Below are 27,079 nucleotides of genomic sequence, written 5' to 3'. Positions count from 1 at the left end.
AACAAAGCGGCGTGAGGCAGTTATCATTGTGGGTAATAAATCTTTTGATGTTGGGTGGGACTGGCTGATGGGCTCGGAGAGCAAAACTCCAGACAGAGTGTGTCTTCAGCGTGGGCCGGTGACGGGGACTGACGTGGGACATGAATGGTCCCATCTGTGTACCCAGGTGTGTGCTGGAGGTGGCCCATGGCTTGTGCTGGCCCCAGTGCCGGTGTCCTGGCTGTGTGATTCCACAGTGTGTCTGCACTCCTGGCTCTCAGCAGGACCTACAGGTGCAGAGACCAGAGATGTGCCAGCTTTGGATAGCGGGAGAAGGGCCCCAGCCGTGATCCAGCTCCTCTCTCACCCTGCCGCCCCTCTCTGGCTCTGGGTTTGATGGTTCTGTGGCTGGGAAATGAGCCCTCCAAGTTTTGGTTGGTGGATGTTGTTCCCTGGTGGCGTCTCTGTCGGAATAAACAATTGGTCCCAGACCTGTGGCGTGGTTTCCAGCGCTGGGGAGAGATTTCTCGCCGGGTTTGTAAAAATGATCTAAATGGATCCGACACTGTGGCCATAAAACATCTGTAACGTTACACATTTAGTTATGTTACTAGAGACTTGAGTTCGTTTTGATGGGCAGTATTTTATCTGCTACTTTTCCCCTTCTGAAAGCAAAGCTTTCTGTAGAGGAGGATTTATAGAAATATATTTCTAGCACAAAAAAAAAGTCATGCACATTAAGATGTTGGAGTAAAGGAGAAATAATGTCTTTTTTTGGAGACCTTGGCTGATTTATCTCCTGCTTGGTAGTTTGATATGGCCTTCCTAGCTAGGAACAATATTTTTTTTTTATTCTTCCTTTAATAATAATAATGTCAGTAACAATGTCTTGCACTATTCCAGCATCTTCAAATCAGACTTTCAGCGGGTTAGGCATTTAATGAGTGAAACCTCAGTGGCTGCACTGGGCTGTGGGGATACATTTCTGCCCTTTTTGTGGAAATCAAGGCACGTAGCACTCGATTGTGCAACGCACTCAACCTAATGAGGCTTCCCCAAATGCTGCGAGTTCAAATGTGTGCTTAAATGCTGAGCCCTGCAGCCTCCAGCTGAGCTTCTCCCCAGACTCTGGCACATCACTGCTGCGGGGACTGAAGTGACTTGCCCCGTGGTCACACAGTGAGTAAACATCACACAGGGGAGACAAGCTCTTGTAGCTGTGAGGTGCTGCCTTCCTTTGGAAAAAGTATGGATGTTTTCTCTTGCCTCGCTTCCACTCTTCATTTGTGGTGCAGCTCCTCGAGGGCCCTTTTATTGCCAGTCAAGGGTTATTTGATCTGCTTTCGAGTGACAACGATGTTGGTTTAATAATGGCTGGTGGGTTCTCTCCCTGGCCAGGGGAAGCATCTCCCCTTTGTGAGCTGGGAGTGCTGCCATCCCTGTCACTCAGCAGCCCGTTTGTGTGTGGGGGGAAAGGAGAAAAGCAAACACAGCATTTCATAAAACTGTGGAGGTATTTCAGCGGCATAATAGTCAAATCTGGGCATTCTGGAAGATTTTAGTGGTCTCTCATCAGAGGAAAAGCTCAAAGCTCACCCTTGTCAAAGCCAGGCAGTGCCTTGGCTCCAGGGCTTGACTCAGCAGATGAAGTCAGACCTGCTCATCAGTAACTGATTGCCATGTGCAGCTAGAGTATGGAGATGAAATTAATCAAGGCTAAGGGTTAAACTTCCCATTTGTTCTTTTCAGAGAAATCATCTGGAGTATGTTGGGAAGGAGGTAAATTGCTTCGCACATTTCTTATCCTTCCCTGGGAATTTTTCTTGTTTTAGCAGATTATCTAGAATCTTAACAGAGCTCTCATTGCTGATTTGACAGGGTTATCATGAAAAATTAGTTGATACTAACTTAGAAGCATTTAAATTATGTCATGCTCTCTGCACTGTAGAGGCAATAAATTTCTTTGGACCGGCCTCAGTGTTTGGAGCTGGAACAATTTACAAACTCTGGCAGAATCTTTTTTGTCTCCAGTTCAGGCTGTGCTGTTGCATTTTGTTGAACACTGAGTTAAAGGACTTTAGCTGAGCTCCCAGGAGCCTTTTGTCACTCACCCTGGGGCAGGCAGGGGACATCAGCAGGTCTGTCCTGGGCCAGCTTCCTGCTGCTCTGCACAGGAACGTGCCTGTCCCTGGTGTCCTGCACACCCCTCCTGCCTCTGGGGCAGCAGGGACAGCCAGGGCCCTTCTCCTTGTGTCATTCCAGGTAAAAAATAACGACTTGGGCTGTGTTTGGGAAGCTGATTAGCCTGGTTCCTCACTCCGGTCCATCCTGCTTCACCTGTAGAGCCACACTACAGGAAACATGCCCTTGGAAACACTGGCTGTCCCAGTTTTATGTCCTGCTGGAGGACAAAGGTTTTCTGGTTGTGTTTTGGACGTGGCACAAGGTGTTTCCTTTGAGAAGATGGTACAGCACAGGTGAGGGGCTGATGAAATGGTGATGGTCAGTTAACCTGTTCCCACTGAGCACTGCTGGCATGGATTCCAGAGTGAGGTCCCTGGGCAGAATGCCATCTCCCCTTCCTTCCCCTCCCTTCTGCCTTCCTCCTGCCCTCCCTCTGCCTGCACAAGGTGAAGTTTTGCCAGTAGTCTGTAGATTTAAGACCAGAGGCTTAATTGCTTCCCACTGGGGCCTTTGTCTCTCATTACTTGGGCATTGCAAAAATTCCCCCTCCCAGTCACATTGGGCAGTGCTCTCCATTTGTGGCCCTGAGATGTATTAATTTAAAAATAATTATCTTCGTTTAAGGTTATTAATGCAGATTTTAAGCACTGCTGCACAGTAATCAGGCAGAGGCAAGTTGGGTAAGTTGTGTGCACTCAGTGAATATTTAGAGTTACCTTCCTACCACACCATGTTCGAGGAGCTGGAGCAACCAGGGGGATTTAAATAGGTTTGCCCTGCTCCCTGCTCTTGCCTGTACTTCTGTAACCTGTAAAAGAGTTAACTGGAGCACAGGAGGTGGGAGCAGCCCTCAGGGATGTGATATAACTGGTTATAGTGAGGCTGTGGGGCCAGGAGCTATTCCTGGGCTCTGGAGAGGGGGAGAAGTGGCTCTGCTGAATTTTACTGTGTCTTTTGATAGGAAGCTTGAAGCCAGATTTTGCTCAGAGGACCGGCTGAGCTCTCACAGCTGGGGCTGGTTTTCAGGTTGGCTCTCCCATGCAGAGCTGTGTGTAGTGGTGCAGGTGAAGGGGGTGCCTGGAGAGCTGAGGGACAGCAAACCCTTCTTTTGGGAGCAGCCCCTTCCTGGGGGATGCCTGTGACCCCATGATGGGCTGGCATCACCTACCTGTACCTGTGCGTGGGTGATGAGGAGCTGCTTCTCCCAGGAGGCCAAATCAGGGAGTTAAATCCACTAGCAGTTGGGAAGATGGCCTAGGAAGGGCTTTGCTTGGCCCCTGGCCAGGTTTGCTTGTGAAACTCCAAGGATGGCTTTGGCAATTGCTGCCAGTTCAGTGCGTCTTGGAAAAATCAGTTTGTGTGTTCTGCCTCCTGCTGATGCCACGGCCATCGAGGGGGGAGATGCACCATCCTCCCAGCAGGGACAGCAGACCCCAAGGCAGCCAAACCCAGGAATACAGCGGGGACCAGGTTAACAGCTGACTTTCTGAATGGGTTGGGAGGATATAACCCATCTGTGTTTTCCCAGGAATCACAGAAGCGATTCGCCCCGCTGGGAACGTGTTTGGATTAAAGAGCTCTTTCATTCCCACGTACCTTCCAGAGCTCGAGCAGCTCTCACAGGATGACATGAGCTTACACAGGGGTCAGGCACGAGGTATTTGCACCGTTTAAGTCCTGCAGAAATCCTGTTTTGAATCCTCGAGCGTGTTGTAGGTGGCACGTAGACTCACACTGCCTTTGTGCTCCCGTGGCTCCTGGAGCCATCCTGGGCTGTTTGCTGGGGAACACACAGCACCCCATCACCTGGCAGCTGCACAGAAATACCTGCAGACAGGGTGGTTCTGGGGTGCTCCCTGTGAGCACAGAGAGGTTGGCAGCTTTCACTGAGCGCCGCCTTTTTCTTCGCGTCGCGTTTCAGTGGAGTTTTTAATAGCTTCTTGGAACTTCCTAGGAGGATCCCAGAGGCAAAAAGCTAAAAAAACCTGGAGAATTCTTACGCTGTGTGCTCTGCCAAGGAAGCCTGGCTGTTCTGTTAACAAGATCACTTCCCCTGTTACATGAATTATTGTTGGTTTTAATTAGAAGTAATGCTGTCGTTTGAACGTACGGCACAATGGGGTATAAAATGCAGTTCAGCACAGATACCAAAGCTGGTTTTTCCAATTATAAACCTATTTAGAAGGTGGATACACTAGAAATGATGGAATGCCAAGCTGTAGATGAGGTGAGCAGGCTGGGATACACGTGCACCTCTGCACACACTGTTGTACGAGAGAGAGGAGTGCTCTGAAAACAGTTACATATGCATAATTAGTTTAATCTGAAATTAATGCTAATTTCAGCAATTTGCGATGCAGATTCACTATTAGTACTCTAGTCCCCTTCCACCATATTGAGAAGTTGAGGATGCAAACCCTTGATGAATTCCACACTGGAGTGGGCCAGAGGCAGGCTCAGGCACAGGTTTCCAGGGTGTTCCCTGTGTGTTTGGGCTGTGTCTCTGTCTCCTGCTTTGGGATTTTAATGGATTTTACACATGGGCTCCTCTCTGTGCCAGCTGGGTGCCAGCACTCATCCTTTCCAGCCTCACCACCCTAAGCCAGGATGCACTAAAACTGGAGGCAGCTGAAAGGCTGTGTAAAGAATGGTTGGGAAATGATAAAATGATACTAAAAGCCATTGCCCTGAAGTTAAATATGAAACTTTGTTGACAGGGCCTTGACTCATCTAGAAGGAACAGTGGATACTTAACTGCTTGAGATTTTGAAAATCTGGGAATTGTGTGAAATATTTCACGAGCTTAAAACCTTCTTCGTTAGTTTTCACTAGTCAGGATAATAAGACGGTTTTGGTGGGGAAGGAAGAACCACGAGAGGATGATGAGCAGCAGCATCACTGTGTGAGTGTGAGGGATGTTCAGGGGCTCGGAGCTGGGGGCTGCAAAACCCCATTCTTTCATCTCATCTGGGTAGGCTGGGTTTAGCTCACATTTGCATTGACGTGTTCGAGGGGGACAAGACTTTTGTTCCCAGACACTGCATCTTGAGCCTGTTGTTCAGAGGAGATTTACCTGATACGCCCCAAACTGCTCTGATTACAACCACAACCTTGCACAAAATGGCATTACTCAGCAGACTTGCCTGGCTGGAGCAGGGAAGGTTTTCTTCCTGCTCCTGCACCTCCACAAGTGTTTGCTCACTTTCAGAACACAAAGGCGATTCTATTTTTCAAAAGCCAAGCCAGAAGAGGGAATGTAACCTTGGCTGCCTCCTGGCAGGAGCAGTCACATGTGTTTTGATTAACTCAGCTCTGTACACAAACAGCAGTTCTGTGATGCTCACAATTAATGGGCCTCACACCAGCCTGGGATCTGCCTCTCCTGGAGATTCCTCCTGCAGCCAGAGAGAGACACCTTCAGTGCACAACCCTCCAAACCCATCGTGTGGCTGCAGTTTGCAGAGCCCTGCAGCAGCCAGAGGTGGATATATTACCCTGCAAACGAAATCCAGAGACACGGAGCTGTGAGTATTGTGGTTTCAGAGTGACCCAGACCTCCTGGAGTCGTTAATAAAACATGGCCTTGGGATTGATTCACACAAATCGCTTCCTATTACCCAAAGCCCTCTGTTCCACCCCAGGGGAGGGTGGATGGGGCTGCTGGCACAGGGTCCAAACCCACCTGTGCCTCTGTGAGCCCCTCTCTGGGCTGTCCCTGTTGGCAAAACCTCCAGAACGCAGATTCTGAATTTACTCACAGAGAAAGGTGAAGATCCTCAGTGAGTTTGGAGGAACTTCAGACTGGCCGAGTGTTTGACCAAAACACCTGTTTGGCTGCTGAGCCAGGATGTGCAGGTTACAGCAGGATCAGAGGCTGTTTCCAGCTGGTCCCAGTCCCACACAATGTCTGTCCAACAGCTGCACAGTGCTGAGGCCACAGCAGCACAGACAGGCTGGGGAGCAGCTCACCTGGCAGAGGGATGGGAAGGAAACGGGCCATGGCAGCTCCTGTGCAGGGCTGAGCCTGGTGCCTCTGTGGTGAGGGGCTTCACCTGAGTGGGGCCAGGCTGCTCCTGGTCCCTGCTGGTCCCTGCTGGTCCCTGCTGGTCTCTCCTGGTCCCTGCTGGTCCCTGTTGGTCTCTCCTGGTCCTTCCTGGTCTCTCCTGGTCTCTCCTGGTCCCTGCTGGTCTCTCCTGGTCCCTCCTGGTCCTTCCTGGTCTCTCCTGGTCCCTCCTGGTCCCTGCTGGTCTCTCCTGGTCCCTCCTGGTCCTTCCTGGTCTCTCCTGGTCCCTCCTGGTCCCTCCTGGTCTCTCCTGGTCCCTCCTGGTCTCTCCTGGTCCCACCTGGTCCCTGCTGGTCCCTCCTGGTCCCTCCTGGTCCCTCCTGGTCTCTCCTGGTCTCTCCTGGTCCCTGCTGGTCCTTCCTAGTCTCTCCTGGTCCCTGCTGGTCCCTGCTGGTCTCTCCTGGTCCCACCTGGTCTCCTGGTCCCTGCTGGTCCCTCCTGGTCCCACCTGGTCTCCTGGTCCCTGCTGGTCTCTCCTGGTCCCTGCTGGTCTCTCCTGGTCCCACCTGGTCTCTCCTGGTCCCTCCTGGTCCCTGCTGGTCCCTCCAGGTCCCTGTTGGTCTCTCCTGGTCTGTCCTGGTCCCTCCTGGTCCCTGCTGGTCCCTGTTGGTCTCTCCTGGTCCCTGCTGGTCCCTCCTGGTCCCTGCTGGTCTCTCCTGGTCCCTCCTGGTCCCTGTTGGTCTCTCCTGGTCTCTCCTGGTCCCTCCTGGTCCCTCCTGGTCTCTCCTGGTCTCTGCTGGTCCCTCCTGGTCCCTCCTGGTCACTCCTGGTCTCTCCTGGTCTCTCCTGGTCCCTCCTGGTCCCTCCTGGTCTCTCCTGGTCCCTCCTGGTCTCTCCTGGTCCTTCCTAGTCTCTCCTGGTCCCTCCTGGTCCCTCCTGGTCTCTCCTGGTCTCTCCTGGTCCCTGCTGGTCCTTCCTAGTCTCTCCTGGTCCCTGCTGGTCCCTGCTGGTCTCTCCTGGTCCCACCTGGTCTCCTGGTCCCTGCTGGTCTCTCCTGGTCCCTGCTGGTCTCTCCTGGTCCCACCTGGTCTCTCCTGGTCCCTCCTGGTCCCTGCTGGTCTCTCCTGGTCCCTGTTGGTCTCTCCTGGTCTGTCCTGGTCCCTCCTGGTCCCTCCTGGTCCCTCCAGGTCCCTGTTGGTCTCTCCTGGTCTGTCCTGGTCCCTCCTGGTCCCTGCTGGTCCCTGTTGGTCTCTCCTGGTCCCTGCTGGTCCCTCCTGGTCCCTGCTGGTCTCTCCTGGTCCCTCCTGGTCCCTGTTGGTCTCTCCTGGTCTCTCCTGGTCTCTCCTGGTCCCTCCTGGTCCCTCCTGGTCTCTCCTGGTCTCTCCTGGTCCCTCCTGGTCCCTCCTGGTCTCTCCTGTTCCCTGTTGGTCTCTCCTGGTCCCTCCTGGTCACTCCAGGTCCCTGTGCCGGGGCTCCTTGCCTGGCCAGGTGAGGCAGTGGTGCCCAGGTGGAGGTGAGGCAGTGGATGTGCTGGTGAGGCACGTCAGGGGCAGGGATGTCTCTCTCAGGCTCTGTGTTTTCTGCTCTGCTGCTGGGGGAATGTGGTAACAAAGCAATTGAACCGTCTCTTCGGGGAAACGTGGATTGTAAAAGCAGACTTAATTTTGTGCTTCGCTTTGGTACCAAAGAGCTGATTTCTGAAACCATTTCCCAGCTCGCGACACATCTCTAGGCATTAAAATGTTGTGAATTTGCTTGTCATTACCAATATTTTCTTTGACTGAAGCTTTTGAAACAAAGTGGTCTCTTTTTTTTTTTTTTTGTATAACCTTCAATCTTGCGTGTAAAAGCAGTAGCTCTCTTTTTCTTTCTTTCTTGGTCAAATATAAAAATGATGATAATTTCAAATACTGCTTTAGAATAATTGCTTTCCTCCCTCTTTTGTATGACAACAGAAGCTTGGCCTGATCTTAAATCAGATGCTGGCAGGCAGAGGGCTCTTGACAGCCCTGCAAAATCCTTTAGTTACAAGTCGGCTTTAGCCAATTCTTTATTTGTAAATGACAATTTTCTACAGAAAAATATATGCTTGGGCTTCAATTTCGGAGCCCTAGATTGCAGCCAGGAAAAAAAATAATTGAATTTTTACACATTTTTTTTTTCTCCTCTTCTCTTTTTCTTCCTAACTTAAAAACATGAAAGCTGTGAAGAGAAGAAGTGAGGCTGTGTGAGGTGTGATTGGAGCTGATCGGGGGGAATACCTGGCTGATGTGCGTGGCTGTGGGGACAGGAGGGATGATGGATTTCTTCTGTGCTGGGAGGATTTGGGGCTGCTCCAATGTGCCTCAGCCCCGTGGAGGCTTTGCCCATGGACAGGGTGACCCTGAGTGTGGAGCAGCTCTGTGCTCCCCTCACGACCTCATAAAAGGCATCTTTGGTGTCTGTAGTGAAAAAATAAAGAAGTGATAAAGCAGGATCTCTGCTGGGCTGTGTTTAACCAGGCTCTGGGATTGGGGCAGTTGTTCCCTTCAGCCTCTGGAATTTGGCTGCTGCCCCCAGATTCCAGAGGAAGCTCGTGTCAGTGCCCAGGGTTGTCACAGAGGTGTTGGTGTCCTGGGTTGGGCAGCACTGATTCCAACATCTCTCTGGTGGGTTGGCTGCTGAGCTGTGACAATCTGCAGGACCTTGGCTTGTTCTGAGCCCTCCCCAAGCCCTTCAGAGGATGTCCTGGTGGCCTTGAGTCCTGGTGACCCCTGAGGACCAGGTGTTTTGGGACCTGCCACCAAAGGGCCCTGGGGATGGGGATTCCATGGGCTGTGCTAACTCCAGGATGCTGCGTGGGCAGCTCTGGCTGTCTTTCATCATTTGATTGTTTTAAAAGTAACTGTGTGAGTTCCTTTTAAACTGACCCGTGGAAACTTAATAACACATCACTCGGGTTTGATGTAATTGCCTTTGCCTGCCAAAGAGCCTTCAGCCTGGCTGTGGGAAAAGGAGGGGCAAAGGCACCTCTGCTTTCAGACAGGAGCTATGAAGATACAATGCTTGGACTGCTTTTTCACTTATATTTGCATTGAGAAGCACAATAAAAATCATTTATTAAAAAAAAATATCCGGGGGCTAGAGTTGTTATTGAGAGCCTTTACTCAGCCATCTCTCAAACAAAAACAAAACAAGACAGAGAAAGAAGTACCTAATCAAATCGAATTGAAATTGCTTTTGTAAAGAAGTATTCTCATTATCTGGGTTAGGAATGGGATCTGAAAAATATTTTTTTTCCACATGTTGTTTGAAATAATCTGGTTAAAACATATGCTTGTCTTATAATTTCTTACAGATGGTCACAAGAACAAAGAAAATATTTGTAGGTGGATTATCAGCTAATACAGTAGTGGAAGACGTGAAGCAATACTTTGAACAGTTTGGCAAGGTAAGCGCTGCCCAAGTGAGCACTGCATAGCTGTTCTTTCTTCCCTTTCTTTTTAAAGTGTGTTTTGAAAAACAAAAGTGCATTGAGGACTGAGCTCAAAGGAGGGCCAAGTTTTTGCCTTTCCATGTCATTTCTTGAGGCCTGAGGGATTTCTTCCCTGTTTGTTGCTTGTGTGAAGTACAACATTGCCAGCACTGTTTACTTCCACTGAAGGAAAAAAGCATCACTGGGAGGTGAATCTGTGTCTGTTCAGGAAGAGCCTGACCCTGAGCTGAATGATTACACAGTTGTCTTCTCCATAAAATCAGCCTTCTGTTAGCCCTGATTCCAGTGGCAAGAAGGGCAGATAGACGTATTGGAGAGCTCATTAATTTGTGAAAATGCCTGAAGGAACCACGTGAAAAGCAAGAGTAATGTGGAAGTCACTAGAAGATCCACTTAGTTTCTTACTAGAAAATCCTTCTGCAAGTATGTGAGGCATCATTAAAAAAAAAAACAACCCACAATAAAAAATACAACCCCACAGCAAAAAACCCTCACCAAAACCCCAAGACAAACAAGTTTATGTAGGGAAGGAGATCTGAACCTTGCCAGAATAGTCTTTGCTGTGATGTAACTGCTCAAACCCCACTGTTGAGGCTCTGGCTGGAGCTCAGTGGCACTTCCATGGAGCTCCCTGGATCTCCCTGGCTTCTGGACACTTGTTTGGAGTGCCACAGGTCACAGAGCTGCCTGCTCTGGGGACAGTTTGTGGAACCACCTTGTGCCAGCCCCACGGATTCCAACAGCTCCACTCCTGAATTCTGGAGTGCAGCAATTGATTGTGTGAGGACACAGCAGGGACCCCAGAGCAAAGAGCTCCCGTCCCTTGGAGCTGGTTTCTGTTATTTTATCTGCCCTGAAAAGCCTGAGCCAGGCAGGATTTTGTTGAGGGCTGAGGAGGCGAGTTTATAAATGGTTCCTGTGCTGGATTGATAGTTGTTTTGCAAACCAGTCATTTTATTTTCAATAATAATCTTCGATTCCGGCAGGATGTTTACAGCCTGCTGAGCCTTTTATTAAAGGATTACATGAGCTTTTGGATGTTTCTTCTGTAGTTACTTCTAATTGCAGAACTCCACTAACCTGTATTTTTCAAGTTAATAATAGTTTCAATATAAGTGCTTTGCATATTGTCTGGATGTTGTCTTAATATAGTCTTTTTAATTTCACCATCTGGTGGTTTCACGCTTGCAGTTTTGCAGTCCCTGGGAGTGCAGCAGCCAGGGCTGTGTCTCAGGAGTGACTGGGGACTCGGGACGTTTTGGTTCTGCTTTCATGCTCTGCCATTCTTGAGACAGCTTAGCTGAGGTTTGCCTTCCCAAAGGCAGTACTGTGGAAAAAATCAAGTGGGTTTTTTTGTTGGGTTTTCTTTTTTTTTTTTTTTTTTTTTTTTTTCCCAAGTGTCTTAATTTTGCAGGCCAAAAAAATGTAAGGAGCTGGAAATTCCCCTAATTGGGTTAAGGCAGGAACCCATTCCCATGTCAGCACTGCTGGGGTTGTCCCACGGAGTGTCCAGGCACTAGAGCTGAGCCCCTGCAGCAGTCAGGCTTGGTCCCTGTCCCTGCAGGTGACCTGGTTCACAGTCCCCTCTTCAGCTCGTGAGGAGTTTGGTGAAGTTGGTGTGTTTGCAGCAGAGGCTGTGTGACTCAGCCCTGGTGCAGGTGTTTGGGTTCTCCCCACAGCACTGTTCTTTATCAGCTGGGACAGTTTGGGTTTGGGCTGTTTGGAGGTGGTTCTCCTCCAGGCTCTGGTTGTCAGGAGGTGGTTACTGACCCTTAGGGATGGGTCAGCTGAGTTTGAAGACTTGTTAACGTGCTGTGAGCAGTGGGATGCTGCCTTCAGATACAGTGACCCGGGACCCTGCAGCAGTCAGTCCTTCTCCATCCCCCTTCCCTGCCCCTCCAGGGTTTCCTTGCTGAGATCCAGCCCTCTGGGGCAGCTCAGCACACATTTCCATTTCCATTCCCATGCAAACAGTGATCCACATCGATTGGCCAGCTCTGCCTTGGCTTACAGCTTGCTTAAAACAAAGCAAATTGCATTACATAATTAATGTGTGAGGAGCCACCCATGTTTGATAAGAGCATCTCAGGTGATTTGCTCTTTGAAATGCTGTGTTTATTTATCAGCCTGGAAAGAATTGCTGATGGACTGCTTCAATTCCTGCAGTCCTGTTTGTACCTGCTGTGGAGGGCAGCTTTGCAGCCAGGGGAGGTGCTTTTGGTGGCTGGAGGTGGCTCTCAGAACACAGGATGTGGGGACAGCAGCCCCCAGCTTTGGGGCCAGCCAGGCTCCCTCCTGTCACTGGAGTTGGCAGGAAAGGGGGGAAGTGTTGAGTTTGAAACTGCAGCTTTTTGAAAAGTCAGTGCCAGAGCCTTTGTCTCCAAGAAAAGGAAAAGTAAACCCACCGGTGAAAGTGCCTGAAAACACAGCACCAAAGTATGTGGTAATGATAATTCCTGAAACTTAGCTTGTAAGATTTCTCATAGCAATTATTCTTTTCTTTCTGAGAAAGCCCAGGAGCCCCAGATTCCCTTCTGGGAGGTGGGCATCCTCAGCTGCTGTAAGCTGGGGGAAAATGGCCTGAGTGAATCCAAAAGCCAGCACAGAGCAGTGTAATGAACACCTTTGTGGCTGCCTGGAGCTGCTGGGGCTGGTCCTGGGCACCTGCAGGGGTTGTGGGGCTCCACAGAGAGGCTGGTGGGGTCTGGGTGCTGAGGAGGGGAAGGATTCTCCTGCCAGGCATTTCAGGGACCAGAATCCTTGGAGGACATGGGAAGGCTAAGCTGGGAAAATACCAAACTGAGCCATAAACATTTACAACCAGAAGAAGAAGAAGAAAAAAAGCCATTGTGTTACTCCTGATAGTCTAATGCAGTTGTTAGTGGGATCCTCTCCTATTTCAGTCAAAGATGTTTCAAACATTCTTACAAACAAAATAAATTCCCTGCCCATGTTGATCCATCTGGGCTCTGCAGCATCAGCCTTGTGCTGGGTGTGAAAAGCTGCTGAGGCCAGGCTTTAAAAGAATTTCCATGAGAAGTGTTGGAGCTGAGGAGGTGCAGGGGGAGCTCAGTGGGGCTGCTGTTCCTCCCCTCTGCACAGACCGTGGTGCTGCTGTGCTGGGGCTGCACATCTGCCTGTGTGCAGCCTGAGACTGGGACGTGCTGGGGGATTTGGGGCATCAGGCAGCATTTAGAAAAGGAGAAAAGCACAGCAGACTCCTGAAGCCTCGCCTGGAGTCCCGAGGGCAGCAGAGGAAAAAGCTCAGGGTGCTGCTGTGAGCTGTGCCTGTGAGGACCTGCAGGTCCTGCAGCATGGCCCCAGGGCAGGGCGGGCTCCAGGTGTTCCCAGGTGTTCTCCCTGCACAGAGCAGCTCCTGGGGGAGCAGCCCAGCCTTCTCCTGCACCTTGCAATTGCACTTCACATGGCCAACTGTGTAATTAGTTTGGAAGACTTCTGCCTAGTCATTGGTTTATCCTAATCGGCTTTGGCTTTTCCCAACAACAAAGTGAGCTTATTTTCCTAAGCTGAAACAACTCTGCTCTCTTTGTTCCTCTCTTTTATTGTCTCATTCCTTTCATTCTGTTTTACTGCCAAAGTTTTGTTTCATTAGGCCTACAAGTCATTTCCAATCCAGTGGGCTGCTACAATAAGGCCTTTATAACTCAGCTGCCCTGGTTCCCATGTCCCTTCTGGTGCAGAGCCAGGACTTGCAGTTTGACAGGGGATTTTAACCCTTTGCTGGGGCCGAGGCAGCCTGAGCCCCTGAGCAGCTCATGGATCCTGATGATTGCGTGAGGCCGTTAATTGATCGCCTAATGGGCTCCAGGTAACGCCTAATTATGGACAGGATTCCCAGTGAAAACCTCCTCAGTGCCATGAGTCCTGGTGGGAACAGTCCCTGCAGGGACAAGGCCACTGTGTCCCTCCAGCAGGCTGGGAGCTGAGTTCTGCTCAAGGTGTGTTCCAGTTGTCCTGAGCCATTGGATCAGCACATGTTGGACTGTTCCTGTAGAAAAATCAGGTTTTCTGCTGTAGGAGAGAACACAAATTTGAATTTGTCCTGTTTTGGACCAGAGTGGTGATGTCTGAAGGAGATGTGTGAAGCAGTTTTGTGAACAAACAATACTTCTCCATATTGCTGTTTCAGACTGCTGGAGGAGCAGTCAGGGCTGCTGCTGGGCCCAGATGTTTTATTTCCAGTCTGAGAGCATTGGCCCTTCCATTTCCCTTTCACAGTCATCCTAAAGTGACTTTCAGGGAAGGGGGGCGCTCTGGCACTTGTTTTTTATTTTAATTTTCCAGATGAAATTGGACCAGACCAGCATGCATTAATTTTGTTTTCTGTTCTGGCTTGCAGTGAGGTCCCTCAGACCTATCACAGGCATGTTCCAGCTTCACTTGGAATATGCTGTTTCCTCAAGAATGGCTTTTAAGATTTGGAAATTTTGAGACAAGACAGGATTTCTGAATTCCCTCTGTGGATTTGAAATGTTTTGTACAGTCACTTGTTATTTCCTGTGAGACACAGAACAGACCAGTGGAATAATAGTAATAATAATAATAATAATAATACCTGGATTCTGAGTTGAGGTGGGGTTTTTTTTTTCTGTTGAGCTTTTGAAAGCCTGTAGTTCTCTGATCTCTTCCTTCTGTAGCCTGACTTGGTGTCTAATGTCATTTAAGAGAGAAGAAGGTCCCTTGTCACACCTGTCCTGGCTCCAGCAGCACCTCCACAGCCCACGGTGCTGCCTCACAAAGAACTAAAAACGTGAAAATGAGAATTTCCTCCTTTGCTTGTACCATGCCCTGCATTATAACGTGGACCCTGCTGCAAGGAACAACCAGTTTAACCTTAAAAAAAATAACCTTTGTACTGAAGTCCCTGTGTGTAAGTGTGTCAGGAGGGAAGGAGGTGGGATCCACACAGAGGATTTCAGCCTAATCAGGTGGTTTACATAAATCTCTTCCTCTGCTCTCCTCCCTGACAGCTGTGAAAACAGAAATCAGGAGAACAGGAGAGAAAAGCCCTCCTTGTTTGGCCAGGCTGCCTGGCTGTGAATGAGTTAATGCACTGCTCTGGGATTAAGCACTCCAGTGGTTTACTTTTCCCTGAGACCTCGAGTATGGCCTCTGAAGATGTTTTTACAATAAAGTTGTTAGCATGAGAAAAGGTGGTTCTCTCCCCCTGGGTTCATTTTGGGGGGATTTGGGAGTCTGTGTGGAGCTGGGGCTAAGGCCAGAGTCAGGAGGTGCAAGGAATTCTGCTTGTCTGAAAGTGAAAGCTTAGTTAATTTAGCCTTGGCAGGGATTGGGGTTGTATTGTCACCTCAGTTGGACATTGATATGTAGATTTAACGGTCAATAGGAGACATGGATGGGCTGTCCTTAAAGCTTTTGCTGGGCAGAAAAGTCATTTTTCAGTTTGACACTTTCATGTTTTCCAGCACTGCATTTCCCTGTTCAGTACTCGGGAATTGGTTATGGTTTATGAAATAAAGGGACAAATTTGGACTCTTATTTACATTGTAGTCTATAATAGCCAGAGTTCCCAAAACATTTGTGATGTGCAGTAAAACAGAGAACGTGATGGCTTTTTCTTTACCCACTGCTGCCCTCAGTGTTCCCTTCCAGAGTAACTCCAGGCTCAGAGCTCATCCTGTTCTTGTCTCTGAGTTATCTGCTTGCACCTTGGCAGAAGCTGCTTAATTTGGATCACCTCATCTCCTTAAAACACAAACAGCAATAGACAAACACGTTTTGTTTTTTTGTTTGCAGCTCCTGATGGGTTTGGGACAAGGCAAAGCAGAGTTTTGGGGGGCTGTTCTGTCACAGGAGCAGCATCCACCTCCTCCACAGCACTGCCTCTGCCCTGTGTTGTGCTTTAAAGTTCCACTGCTTGCCCATCTCCTGATTTCCACCATGTGCCAAAGGATTTCCACCATGTGCCAAAGGATAATGAATGTTCCTTTAAATTTTAGCTTTGGCATGTGACGAGGGATCTGGGATATAAGGGTCCCTCATGGCCTAAAGCATTTTTTAGTATTTCTTCTCCCTCCCACACACGCCTTTATTTTTATTTTTATTTTTTTTTAAAAACAAACTGAGAAAGTCGGTCTTTGCTTGAAAAGCAGCCACTGTTTTCATGCTGCCAGCGAGGAGCTGTACACAGGAAGTCAGTTTTTAGGTGGTCTGTAATAAGCCACATGCTTTGTGGAAGTGGTTTTGTTATAAATTAAATGTTGGTTTCTACCTGGGTTTTATGAAAAGAGGAAATGTTAAGGCGGGATTTGTGGGCACCGAGGCGGTATCAGAGCCCAGCAGAAGTTTGAAGTACAGTTTTATTTCCTTTTCTCCTCTGGTTGATGAGGTGCTGAGGAGGCTTTGTGCTGTGGCGCTGCAGCCTGTGGGAGATGAGGGAAATCAATCATTATTCAGGGGCTGTGTTTGGGGAGAGAAAAGTTACATCAGAATACTCAGGTTTCCTCCTTCAACGTGCCTGTGAATTTTTTTGTGTGTGTGTTTTTGTGTCAGTTTTACAACTGAGCCAAACCCATGGAAATTATCTATATCCTTTCTGAGACCCCAAAGAGGTAAATTCTGTTTTCCACCCCCGCTTTTATTTCGTACAAATGCAACAGGCCATGTAAAATCCCTAACAAACTGAGTTAATCCTGTTTGGTAACATCTTAACACGATCCCTGGAGCATTCTTGGATTCAGCCCCGGTGAGTGGGGTTACAGATGTAGAACTTCCCTGGAAGGAGCAGATTTGGGTCTGCTTGGTGCCATCTCCGAGCCCCCTTTAGGCTGGAAGCAGGAGATGGTGGTGTTAGTCCCCAGCCCTGGGAACCAGGTAAAATACCTGATGGACATTTTCAATATCTGCTGTGAAATTGCATCAGATTCCACTTTGGCACTTGTGTGGAGGCACAGCCTCTGGGGTGCTCCAGGAATTATTTCTAGGTGTGGGTGCTGCTCCTGCCATCCCTCCAGGGCACTGCTGCCCTTTGAGGAGCTGCAGCTCAGGGGCCCCCAGCTCAGCTTTGGGAAAACCCGTGTTTTAGCGCTGGTTCTCTAATGAAAAACCAGCAGCAGCTGTTTAAACCTGGCACAGTGTGACTGAAACTGAAACTCCTGGCCCCAGTGAGCTGGTTAAAACACGATTGATTGGAGAGTCAGCGTTTGATCCCTGCCATCATCCCACTAATGGACACCCCATTGGTGGTGTGATGGGAGACCTGAGCACGTTTGAAATGCAGCTCCAGGTCTGGGCCACAAGGAAAGGTGCCCAGGAGGAACTTGGTAGAAATTGTTCCAAGTGTGGGGAAGAGCCCACGTTACTGGAGCAGGTGTAAGAGTGCTTTTTCCACGTAGAAATGAATGGCCATATTGATCACTCCTAGAGGGGAAATACCCAAGTTTTGCTCACATGTGGAATATTGAGGTGAGACCAGTTTAATTAAACTTAAGTTAATTCTGCAGGGGTAGGATATGAAATTCATTTGATGTCTGTCTCTCTCTGTTAGGAACACTTAATATATCATTTTCTTGGGGGAATTAAAAGTGGCTGCACATGTTTGGGTAGAAATGGAGTGGTGGCCAAGCACAAATCACATCATCCTATCAATAATTACCATTCCTGGTGGTACCTGCCAGCTCAGAGAGGGAGAGAATGGTGCAGTGGATGTATGTATAAATATAACTGCAGGAACGGGGACAAGGGCAAAGTAGCTCAAATGAAGAGCCAATTAAGATAATCTAAGCAGAATGAGGATTAACTGCCTCCTAATCTGAAGGGCACCCAAAATGCATGTGGCCAGTTTAGATCAGACAAGTGTTAGGGCCATCCACGGGGCTTTGGGGTGAGCAGGATGAATGTGGAGTGTGTTGAAATGGTTCTGTGTGGCACAGAGGGAGCCTCTGTGCTGTGGTGTCACCACCGTGGAGTTTTGGAGGAGTATTGGATATGTCATAAAGAAATGATTGCAGGTGTAAGGGGAGTTAAGGTCTTGTAGTTTTTCTTTCCCAGAAAGAGGACACTCTTTCTCTGACACTTTCCTTGACACTCTCAACTCTGTCAGAGAAGAAGTCGCTCTGTGTTTCCTTTTAAAACCAATTTTATTTAACCATTTAGCCCTTGTTCCATTAGCTGCTGCTCCAGGTGAGGCACCTGCCGTGTGTGTGGTGGGGAAAGGGGGTCACATTTGCACCCGTGCTCCTGGAGACTGTGTTCAACTCTGTTTATTCTCTGCAGGGTGTGATGGGCTGTGTTCCCTGAAGGGAGGGCTCTCAGCTCGTGCTGGGGACAGGGGACAGGGGTGCCCAGAGCCTGTTTTGGGGACAGGGGTGCCCAGAGCCCCCTGCCCTTTGCGGGGCAGTCACCGTGTGAGCCCTGGCTCTGCAGGTGAAGGTGGATCTCTGACTCTGCTGAGTGAGTTCAGATCCGTGCCACGTTAATTGTCAGGGCTGGGAGGGTGGGAACACATTTCACCGGGGGCAGTGGAAGGGATCCAATGAATTTCCACTCTGTTTCACCGCTTGGCAAACCGGCACTTAGTGTCACTTTGCATAAAGAGGCTTATTTCCGAGGGTCAGCGGCAGCACTCCCCCTTCCCCTGCTGGCCCAACCCTCCCCTGGAGGAGAGGAGGCCGAGGAGCATTTAATTTCCCCAGCAGCAGGTGCTTGTCATCCATCTGAAGAAAGCTGCCAACATCTGGTGCAATTGCCTCGGCAAAGGCAGTAACAAGGCGCCTGCAGTTCAAACGCAGAGAGAGCATTGCCTCTTTAATGATAACAAGCTGTTGGCTTCCCCTCTGAGATGAATTCATCTCACAGATGTTTGTCTAGTTTTGGCAATCTTATCACTATAGCTTTGGTGATTATGCTCGACTGGAGACTATTACTATAAAAGAAGTTTGAACTCGTTCCATTTTTTGCGTTATTTATTTATTTAGCCGTTCATTTCTGTGCTTTCTGGATGTAATTTGTATCAACAACTGCACTGTTGGTCCCGTTGCCCACGTCCCCCCACCATTTGTATTGCATCTGCTCAACAGTAGCTCACTATTGGACTCCCACCACTGGAAGTGTCTTGCAGCCACGCTGATGTTGTTACCATTCCCCATCACCAGCTTTGTGGTTTGAACCCTCGATTTAACACTACATTTTCTGGGATGGCTTGGCGCTGGCTCTGTCTGCTCTCTCTAATAACTGCAGTAGACTCACCATCTCTGCAGCGTGAGGCGCCGGGAATATTGTGGAGGTTGTGTTTGGACAGCAGAGCTCTGGTGACCTTGGCAGGGCTTTGTAATGACGACTCATGACCGTCCTCATCGTTGGATCTTAAACATTTCCAGCCTCAGCGTGATCCTCCGGAGCGTGGGGACCTGCAGGCTGAGGGCTCCAAGGGCCTGTTTGCTCTTGTTTGCTTTGCTAACATGCCTGGGGTTTTTTTTTTTTTTTTAAGGAGACAATTTCTCCCCAAACGTGTGGAATTTAATTCTGGTAAATAGGATTTATTTTTGGAAACGTGCTTGTGAATAGGTGACTCATGCCTGAATGAAGATGTGTCACTGTTGGTGGGGACACCACGTATATAATTTCTTGGGCTATAAATAGATGCCAGTCCAAGTGCTGGTGACATGGTGATGCTTCACACCGACTCGTTAGCTCAGCCTGGCTGCTGAGGAGAGTGTTTGGAGTGTCAGTCTCTCCTGCTGGAGCAACAATTTCTGCTGATGCTTATGGAATAACATCAATAGGTTTGTGAAATCCTGGGAGTAACTTTAATTGGCACGAGCACCTTCCCCTGCTGCCGTCGTGGGGTGCACTCGTGTTTCTTCTCTCCTTGCAGAGGTGGAGAAAGGGAGTTTTGGGGGGTTTGGGTGTTAAAAGCCAAGGGTACCACCTGCAAGGTCCTGACACTCAGAAACTGGGTTTGCTTTTATTGCTGAGGAGCTTTAATCCTGGAAGTAGCAGTTCCTTGTTCCCGTTGTTGATGCTAAATTGTGGTTCCATGTTGTTGATGTTTGCTCAACACCACTTACCCACCAACACAGCACATATGGTTTAATGGCTGTCTTTTTTTTTTTTTGTGCTTCTGCTGTAGTTACAGTATTATTAAAAATCCATTAAATTTTGATGTACATCATAAAGTATGTGCTCCCGTGAATGCGAGTGCAGATAATTATTTCTGATGAATAAACCAAAAGGACAAGTATGTAAGAAGTTCATCCTGCAGCTTTCAATTTTCATTATATACATCTCCTGCAGGGGCAATCGTTGTGATGTTGCAGCTGGTTATTTCCGAGGCCTGGCTCTCCCTGGAGATGGCTGATGACAGTGCAAACTTGAACTTGCACAAGTGCCAGTGTTTTTGTGGGCATATTTGTAGCTAAATGGTTAAGCAGGAGAGGTCACCCTCGGGAAGGCAGAGGGTGTGAAGAGACTGTGACACAGCAGCCACTTCCTCTGTGTCGCTTCATTGTGCCTGGGCTTTGTGGAATCTCAGAGAGTAACCCAATTATTTCTCATTAAAGTAACCCAGAGATGTAGCAACAAGCAAAGTGTCATTGCTAAAGCACCACCAGGGAGCTGGGCAAACTCTTCTCGGTGTCCAGGGTGTGAAGCAGGCAAGGGAATCATTAAAAATAATGCATTATAGTGTCCACAAAGTTTCCTGCAGTATATAATAACCCACAGGGGCCTCACCTAGTTTTCTGTATATGATATGGTTACAGCATCTCATTAACTTTCCCCTAACACCAAATACTCTTCTCTTGAACACCCCCTTCAGGCTTCACAGGTTTTGCCAAGTATTTCCTAATAAGCAGGAACTTCAATATTTATCGTGCTTGCCTTTTATCCCCGCTGGGCTGAAGGAGTGGTTGGCCTCTCTCCTGCCCCTTTAATTTCCTATTCCTAAATGCTCTGGGCAAACCCAGCTCTGGCAGGATCTCACTGAGAAGACTTCCCTCAGTTTTCCCAACTCTGGTTTTAAGAATTGTCCCTGCTATTTCTTCTGTTTAAGAGCATGTCTGCACCTAGGGATTAGTCTTGGTGCAGCACATAAACCCTTGCAGAGACCTTGGTCTTGGAAGCAGCACACAACTGTCCCAGATGAAAAATCCACCTGAGTCCTGGAGAGATCCCACCAAATCCTTTGTACCTGTGCTTTCTTTGCACTTGGATGTGAGGGCTGTGTGTGGTGACCTGGCTGCTCTCAGCCCTGGACAGGTCCTTCAGGGCACTGCTGCAGGTGTAGCTGAGCCCAGGGAGGCTGCTCCTGGGGGAGATGATGTTTTCAGCTGGTGTGGCTGTCAGATGAGCTCAGGGATAAAGGCAGGGATGGAGTTATGCCTCTGCTGGGTTTAGGAGTTCAGCTCTGCGGACGTGGCACTGATTTGCTGTGTTATTTTGGTCTTATTCAGGTCTCTGTCCAAAATCTGGGACTAATAGTGTGGCTTTCCTCTTGCTGCTGTAGCTGCAGGCTGTTCTGAGGGGCTGAGCTGCCTGTGTGCAGCACCTTGCAGCGACCTTGATCAAAGTCACAGTGCTGCTGTGAGACCAAATGATGACAAATAAATTCACCTTCATACAGTTTAGTCTAGCTGGCTTTGTTCCTTCATCCCTGATCCTCCCTGCGAAGGGTTCTGTTTACTTTCCCTGAAATGGAAGAGGCCCTGCTACACGGTCCTCTTTCAAAAATAAACCTCTGAAAAGGAAAACAAAAGAGAAGGAACAAAAATCAGACATTGTCCGATTATACAGAGCAGAGCCTGATGCCGAGTTCCAGGCAGCTGGAGCCAGAGGTTTGTTTAAGTGTAACACAAATTCTACCATTTTTGGATGGCTTGGAACTCTCTGCCTCTCCCTCCTGTACCTTCAGAAAACAATCAAAAAAGAGAACTGCCCGTCCTGTCAAAAGGAAGAGCTGCAGAGATTCAGTACCCAGGACGGCAAAAAGCAAATGAAGGGCCAAAAGCACTTCCCACCTTCGTGCTCTGCCTCCCTGAGAGTGGCCTTGAGGCCGTGGGGTCTTTGTGCCAGCCCTAAATGCCTTGTGGCATCAGCAGACGCATCTTTAGCAGTTGGCAGTCACGTTTCTGAAGTAAATAAGCAGTAAATGTTGGTTATTCCCACCCTCAGAGGGGCTGAGGGATAGCTGAAATCCTCTGTAAGGCCAGGAACTGCCCCGTGTTCATCAGTAATTAGGGTCTGGGTTCCTGGTGGGAAGTAAGTTTTGTGCTTGGTTGACTTGCAGGTCGTATTTTCCATTTCTTTGCTGTTTAAGTGGAGAGGTTTATGTACTATTCCTTGACCTAAAAACATCTTCTCTAAAAGGTACAGAAGGTGCAGGCTGAGATAATGCATCTTTTGGGACTGGAGGCTCACTTCTGACCTCTGTTTACATGGTGTGGATCAGGCTGGGCTAGAGCTGTGCAAACAGAGCAGGGCAGCTGGTGCTTCAGGGGCCCTCCAGCCCTGCCACGGTGGGAATGCTGCCTGAAAATGCTCCTGCCCCGTGCAGTTTTCCCTTGGCCTCTGGGGATCAGGGGAGAGTCAGAGGTAACTGGAGCTGGTTTGCACACAGAGCGTGTGAGTGAATGTGCTCCAGGTGGAGCTGTGGGTTGGACACTTGGTTTTGGGCAGTGTGGGCTGGGAGAAGCACCTTAAGGAGGAAATTCTTCCCTGTGAGGATGGGGAGGTCCTGGCACGGGGTGCCCAGAGCAGCAGATCCAGAGCCCCTGGATCCTAGCAGTGCCCAAGGCCAGGCTGGACAGGGCTTAGTGGGACAGTGGAGGTGTCCCTGCCCAGGGCAGGGAGTAGAACAGCATCTTCCAGGTTCCTTCCAAACCATTCCAAGTTCTGTCTGAGCTCTTCCATGTGCCATTCCCTGACTCCTGTGGCTCCCCAGGAGTGTTGGTGCTGGCAGCCACAGCTCCATCAGTGTGTGCAGCCTCCAGGTGCAGTTGTGAGTGTACCACAGCCTGGGCAGGAATCCCTTCCCTTGCTCAGAGTGCTGCTGAAATATTAATGCAGAACAAATCATCCAGTTTAAACCGAACATCAGACGGAGGAGGGAGCAGTGGGGTGTGATGCTCTCCGTGGTTTGTACAGGGAAATGTGCCTCCACTGCTGCTGGATGCTCCTGGCACAGTGCCCTGAGCCAGGTGGGCAGGAGGAGATCAGTACTAACCTGTCCTCTTAGGTGCTGGAAGTTTGGGTCCTTAATCCTCCCCACTCCTGGGAGCTAAGGTGAGATGAGAAAAGGAGCGTTGCTATTTTGCATCATCTGTGACTGATTGGGAGGGTACTTGAGAAAACTTAACTGCTCTTGGGGCTTTCTCACACAGACTGTTTAAATCAGTTATTTTTCCCAGATGGTAAATCTAGTAGACTTCCTTAGCAGCCTGGTGATAATAATACTACTTATATAGCACTTTACATATTCCAAGTGCTGTCCAAAAAGCTGATCTGTCTTGTCTTCTGCAGTGATGTGTAGTTAAACTTGAAGGATATTGGCCTGAATTTGTAGTTGTTTATCAGCCATCTATCTGTGGGTGAATTTACTTTTCTGATGGCTTGTACCATGTGAGCAAACTCATTTCTCCTATGGATCTTGACATTAATTCCAGTTTTTCATCTTGGTAGTGGAGATGATATTTAAGCAGAGCAGAGAAGAAAGATGTCTTTCTGGCTGTTGCGCTGCAAGAAAGATGAGCACAGCTCTGGAGAAATATTCCAGCCTGGATAATGTACAAATGAACGTAGACCCTGAGAAGGAGTGTGGTTTTTCCTGGGGAATGACCTGGCTGCACACGAATGGCCATTGCCTTTCTGAAACAATCTCTCCAAGGCTTTGCTGTTCTTTACAGGTGTTCCCAGGAGTGTTTGGCGTGGCCAGAGGGAACAGGTCTGCACACCTGCCTGCAGTTAAGGAGTTTGTTTTCATGCCCCTGGGTGCTTTATGGCAGTCCCAAGGACGGTCTGTGCCCTGTGCAATCGTCCCTCAGCCAGGTGTGTGCTCTGCAGGCTGAAGCCACCACAGCCAGCCCCGTGTCCCCTGCTCAGTGTCACCCAGGCAGGTGGGAACGGGGCAGAGCCGAGGGCTGGCACGGGCAGGATGGGGAGTGTGGAGCCACTGGAGGAAGGGAAACATCCTCAGTGAAAGGGGCCAGGGAGAGAGCCAAGTTCCTCGAAAGAGGACCTCGCGAGGAACGCGCAGATGACATGAAAAAGTAATTAAAAGGAAAGCCCTAATGGGACGTTAGGGGGAGATGCAGCTGGAACTTGAATAAGCAAATGTAAAGAGGGAATTAAGTTTGTAAGCTTTCCTCGGAGGAGCTGCTGGGGAAAACAGGGCAACAGCTTCTGCTGATGGAAATCAGCATTGAGCCTGCTGCCGAAGAGCTGCAGCCTGTGAGCCTGGCTCCTTTGATATTTGTTAGTCCTAAACCTGGAAAACACCCGGGAAAGGGGCTGTGGTTCTGCAGAGGTGACGTGAAGGACACAATTCCAAAGTGAAGGATATCGACTACAAAAACAAAGGGAGACTGTCAGTAATGTAGTTTGCCTGGGGCAAATTGGTAGTCTGCGATAAGTGATATTAATTTAAGTGTATAATGCTTTAAATTATTTGGATAATTTAATCTGTGTGATTTTAAAGAAATGATTTATCAGCTCTGATCTTGAATAAAAATAAAATAAACCAAATGAAACAAAACCCTTCAATTAATATTAGCACTTTCACTCTGGAGAGTAACACACAGCAGAGACGTTTATTTTTAGCTGTGAAGAATTTGCATGTGTGTTTCCAGATGTGTTCTCAGACTTGGGGCTGCTTAAAATTCAGCTACCACAGTACGGCGATCCAAATTTTCTCTTCCGTAGCATTTGTCTCTGCCACCGTGGATGTAATTTTTTTTTCTCTTTTTTTTTTCTCTTCTTTTCCCTCTATTTTTTCTCTTTTTCTCCCAGCAGAGGTGGTGGAGGGGGGTGTGATGATTAAGGCAGCCGGTAAGTCTCTCAGCTTCCTCTGAACTTTACTCCCTGTGCCAGGAGTGACCTATTTAGCTGAGGCCCTTTGATGCAGTTGGGGAGGTCAGGTGAGGTCAGAGCAGTGGCCGTGCCAGAAATCCCCCAGCTGCCGGAGCTGGGGACTGCTGCAGGACACGAGTTGGACGGGCAGGCAGTGCTTTTGGCGTGTTCCCTCTGCCCGGGTGTGTTTGTTCTCTCTCTGAGCCCCTGCAGCAGAGAGGGCTGGGTGCTCTGGGTGCTCTGCAGGGCAGAGAGCAGCCAGAACAGCCCTGTGCTCACGGGATCCTCGTGGAAGGGCCACCAGGGACCTGGGGCAGGCACAGCACGGGGCTGCATTCCCTCTGCTCCGCTCTGGGGTGGCTCAGCAGATGCAGATCCATCCTGCCTCCCCAGCTCCTCCTTCCCTGCAAGGGGCTCTGCAGATGTGTGAGATCCTCCAGCCTCTTTCATTCCTCTAATTGCCGTGTGGAAGAAAGGGAAGGAGGAGGAAGACTGCTCCTCTCAGCTTGGTTGTCCCAAAGTAAAATCTCAGCTGAGAGGCTTAAAATAGACGGTGTGAGGGCTGGAGCTAGCCCTGAGAGCACGGCAGCTGTCTCCAGGAATGCTGCCTGGGCATCAGGCTGGGTAAATTAGGACTGGAACTGTGTTTGGGTGGGGGACAGGCTGCAGTGGGGATGGGGATGGCAGCAGGGCTGGAGTGCTCCTGTCCTCTGGCAGCTGCTGGGGATGGGCACTGCAGCCACGGAGGGGTTTGGATCATGGACAGTGCAGGTCACAGCCTGGCTGTGCCCAGGGCTGCCCTCCAGGCTGCTTGCACTGGCACATCTAATAACTGATCCAGCTTAAAAAGGGGGAGAAAAAGAGCTAATGCCAGCGATAGCAGCACAATGCCCCGGTCTGTTTTACCTCCTGTGCTCTCCTCCGCGGCCGGCTCCACTGGCAGCGCTGCCTTTCCTCGGGTGCAGCACAAAACACATCTTTCTAGGGGCTGGATTTAATCACTTAGATGCAGAACACTGATAGACTGAATCAATTTAATTCCTATTGCTCATGACTGGGAGGGGAGAGAGGGGAGGAGGAAGGTCATAACAATTTAGCAAACAACTTGGCGTAAAAACATAACCGATAGGTCGTCGCTGTTGGTTTTCTTTGGGTTGGGGTGTTCTTGGGTTTTTCTCTAAACCTGCCCAGGCCAAGAAATGTGGTGGCCTTGGGAAGAGGGGGACACTGTGTTGTGCAGGGTTGGGACAGGTCATTTATTGGTGTGTGAAGTCTGAAGTGCTGGAGCTGCCACAGAGCTGTGGGATCGGCTCCATCAGGGAGCAATGCTGATGCTCCCCCCTCTTTTTTTTATTTTTATTTTTTTTGAGGGAGCTGCTGGAAAAGGCATCTCAGCGTTGAGCTGTGAATGTCTGGAATGGCACGTGGTGTCTGAGCATTTGTTTGCTTCAGAGCATCTCGGTGCTGAGCTGTGGGGTGCCTGAGTGGTGCCAGAGCTCTTTGGGAGGCTCCAGTTACCTGCTGAGGCTCCCAGAACAGAAGGATTTAATTGGGAACGGAGCAGTCTGTGAGTGTCCTTGTGATACAGGGCCCTGCTGCCCCTTCAAATTGTACTCCTTCCATACAAAGCCCAAAGGGTTGGCAGTGCTCTTGTAGTGCCTGTTCCAAGGGAGTTGGTTCTGCACGGGCTGTGCAGGTTCTGTCCTGTGCAGGTTCTGTCCAGCCCCTCCCTGGTGCTTCTGGGCTCTGTTGCAGGTTCAGTGGTCCCAGGGGCTGAAGCTCCTGTGGAGGTGTCCCCAGGACTGGCCTGGCTAAGGTATCAATGTCACATTCATCTTTAACCATCATCCAGCCGTCCCAAGAGAAATCCCAGCCCCATCAGCCAAGTGCCAGCCCTGGCTGTTGTTTGAGAAGCATCTTGACCAGTTTCTCACACAGCTCTCGCCCTGCTGGGTGCTGGGGGACGTGGGTGACACTGTCACCTCCTGGGGGACACCCCGTGGGCGATGCTGTGCCCTGCTTTGCAGAGCTCCCCACGGGTGCCAGGGCCTCCAGAGGTGCCCTCCAGCTGGACAGGCAGAGCAGCAGAGCCCTGACCCCACTGCTGCCATCCCCAGCAGGGCACAGAGCAGTGCTGCAGCAGGGAAAGCAAACTTGGCCAGCCTGACAGCAAACTTGGTCGCCTGCCACAGCCATTGGCCCATATGCACAGTGGTAAATAAAAGCTGGAGTTGAATTCCTTTCAAGTTTTATATAATGTTCCTACAATATGGAGCAGAGGGGGGAATCCCTTTTATGAGTAGCTCTACCAAAACACAAACCTGAATTTCTCCTCTGTGCAGCAGGGCAGCGAGGATGTTAGAGAGGAGGGAATTCTGGAGGTCAGCACAGCTCCC

General features: G+C 49.5%; 1 protein-coding gene across 12 annotated transcripts in view; it reads left to right on the top strand.

Moving 5' to 3' along the window:
• The window catches only part of MSI2 (musashi RNA binding protein 2), a 199,630-nt gene that overhangs the window by 61,691 nt on the left and 110,860 nt on the right, over nucleotides 1-27,079 (top strand). For all 12 annotated transcript variants that reach the window (XM_066333581.1, XM_066333580.1, XM_066333575.1 and 9 more), the window contains exon 6: nucleotides 9,504-9,596. In XM_066333581.1, the coding sequence (XP_066189678.1) occupies nucleotides 9,504-9,596 (93 nt within the window). The remainder of the gene's footprint in view (nucleotides 1-9,503; nucleotides 9,597-27,079) is intronic.

This window comes from Sylvia atricapilla, chromosome 20 (genome assembly GCF_009819655.1).
Source record: "Sylvia atricapilla isolate bSylAtr1 chromosome 20, bSylAtr1.pri, whole genome shotgun sequence".
Classification (NCBI taxonomy): Eukaryota; Metazoa; Chordata; class Aves; order Passeriformes; family Sylviidae; genus Sylvia; species Sylvia atricapilla.
This window is presented reverse-complemented; position numbering and strand designations above follow the sequence as displayed.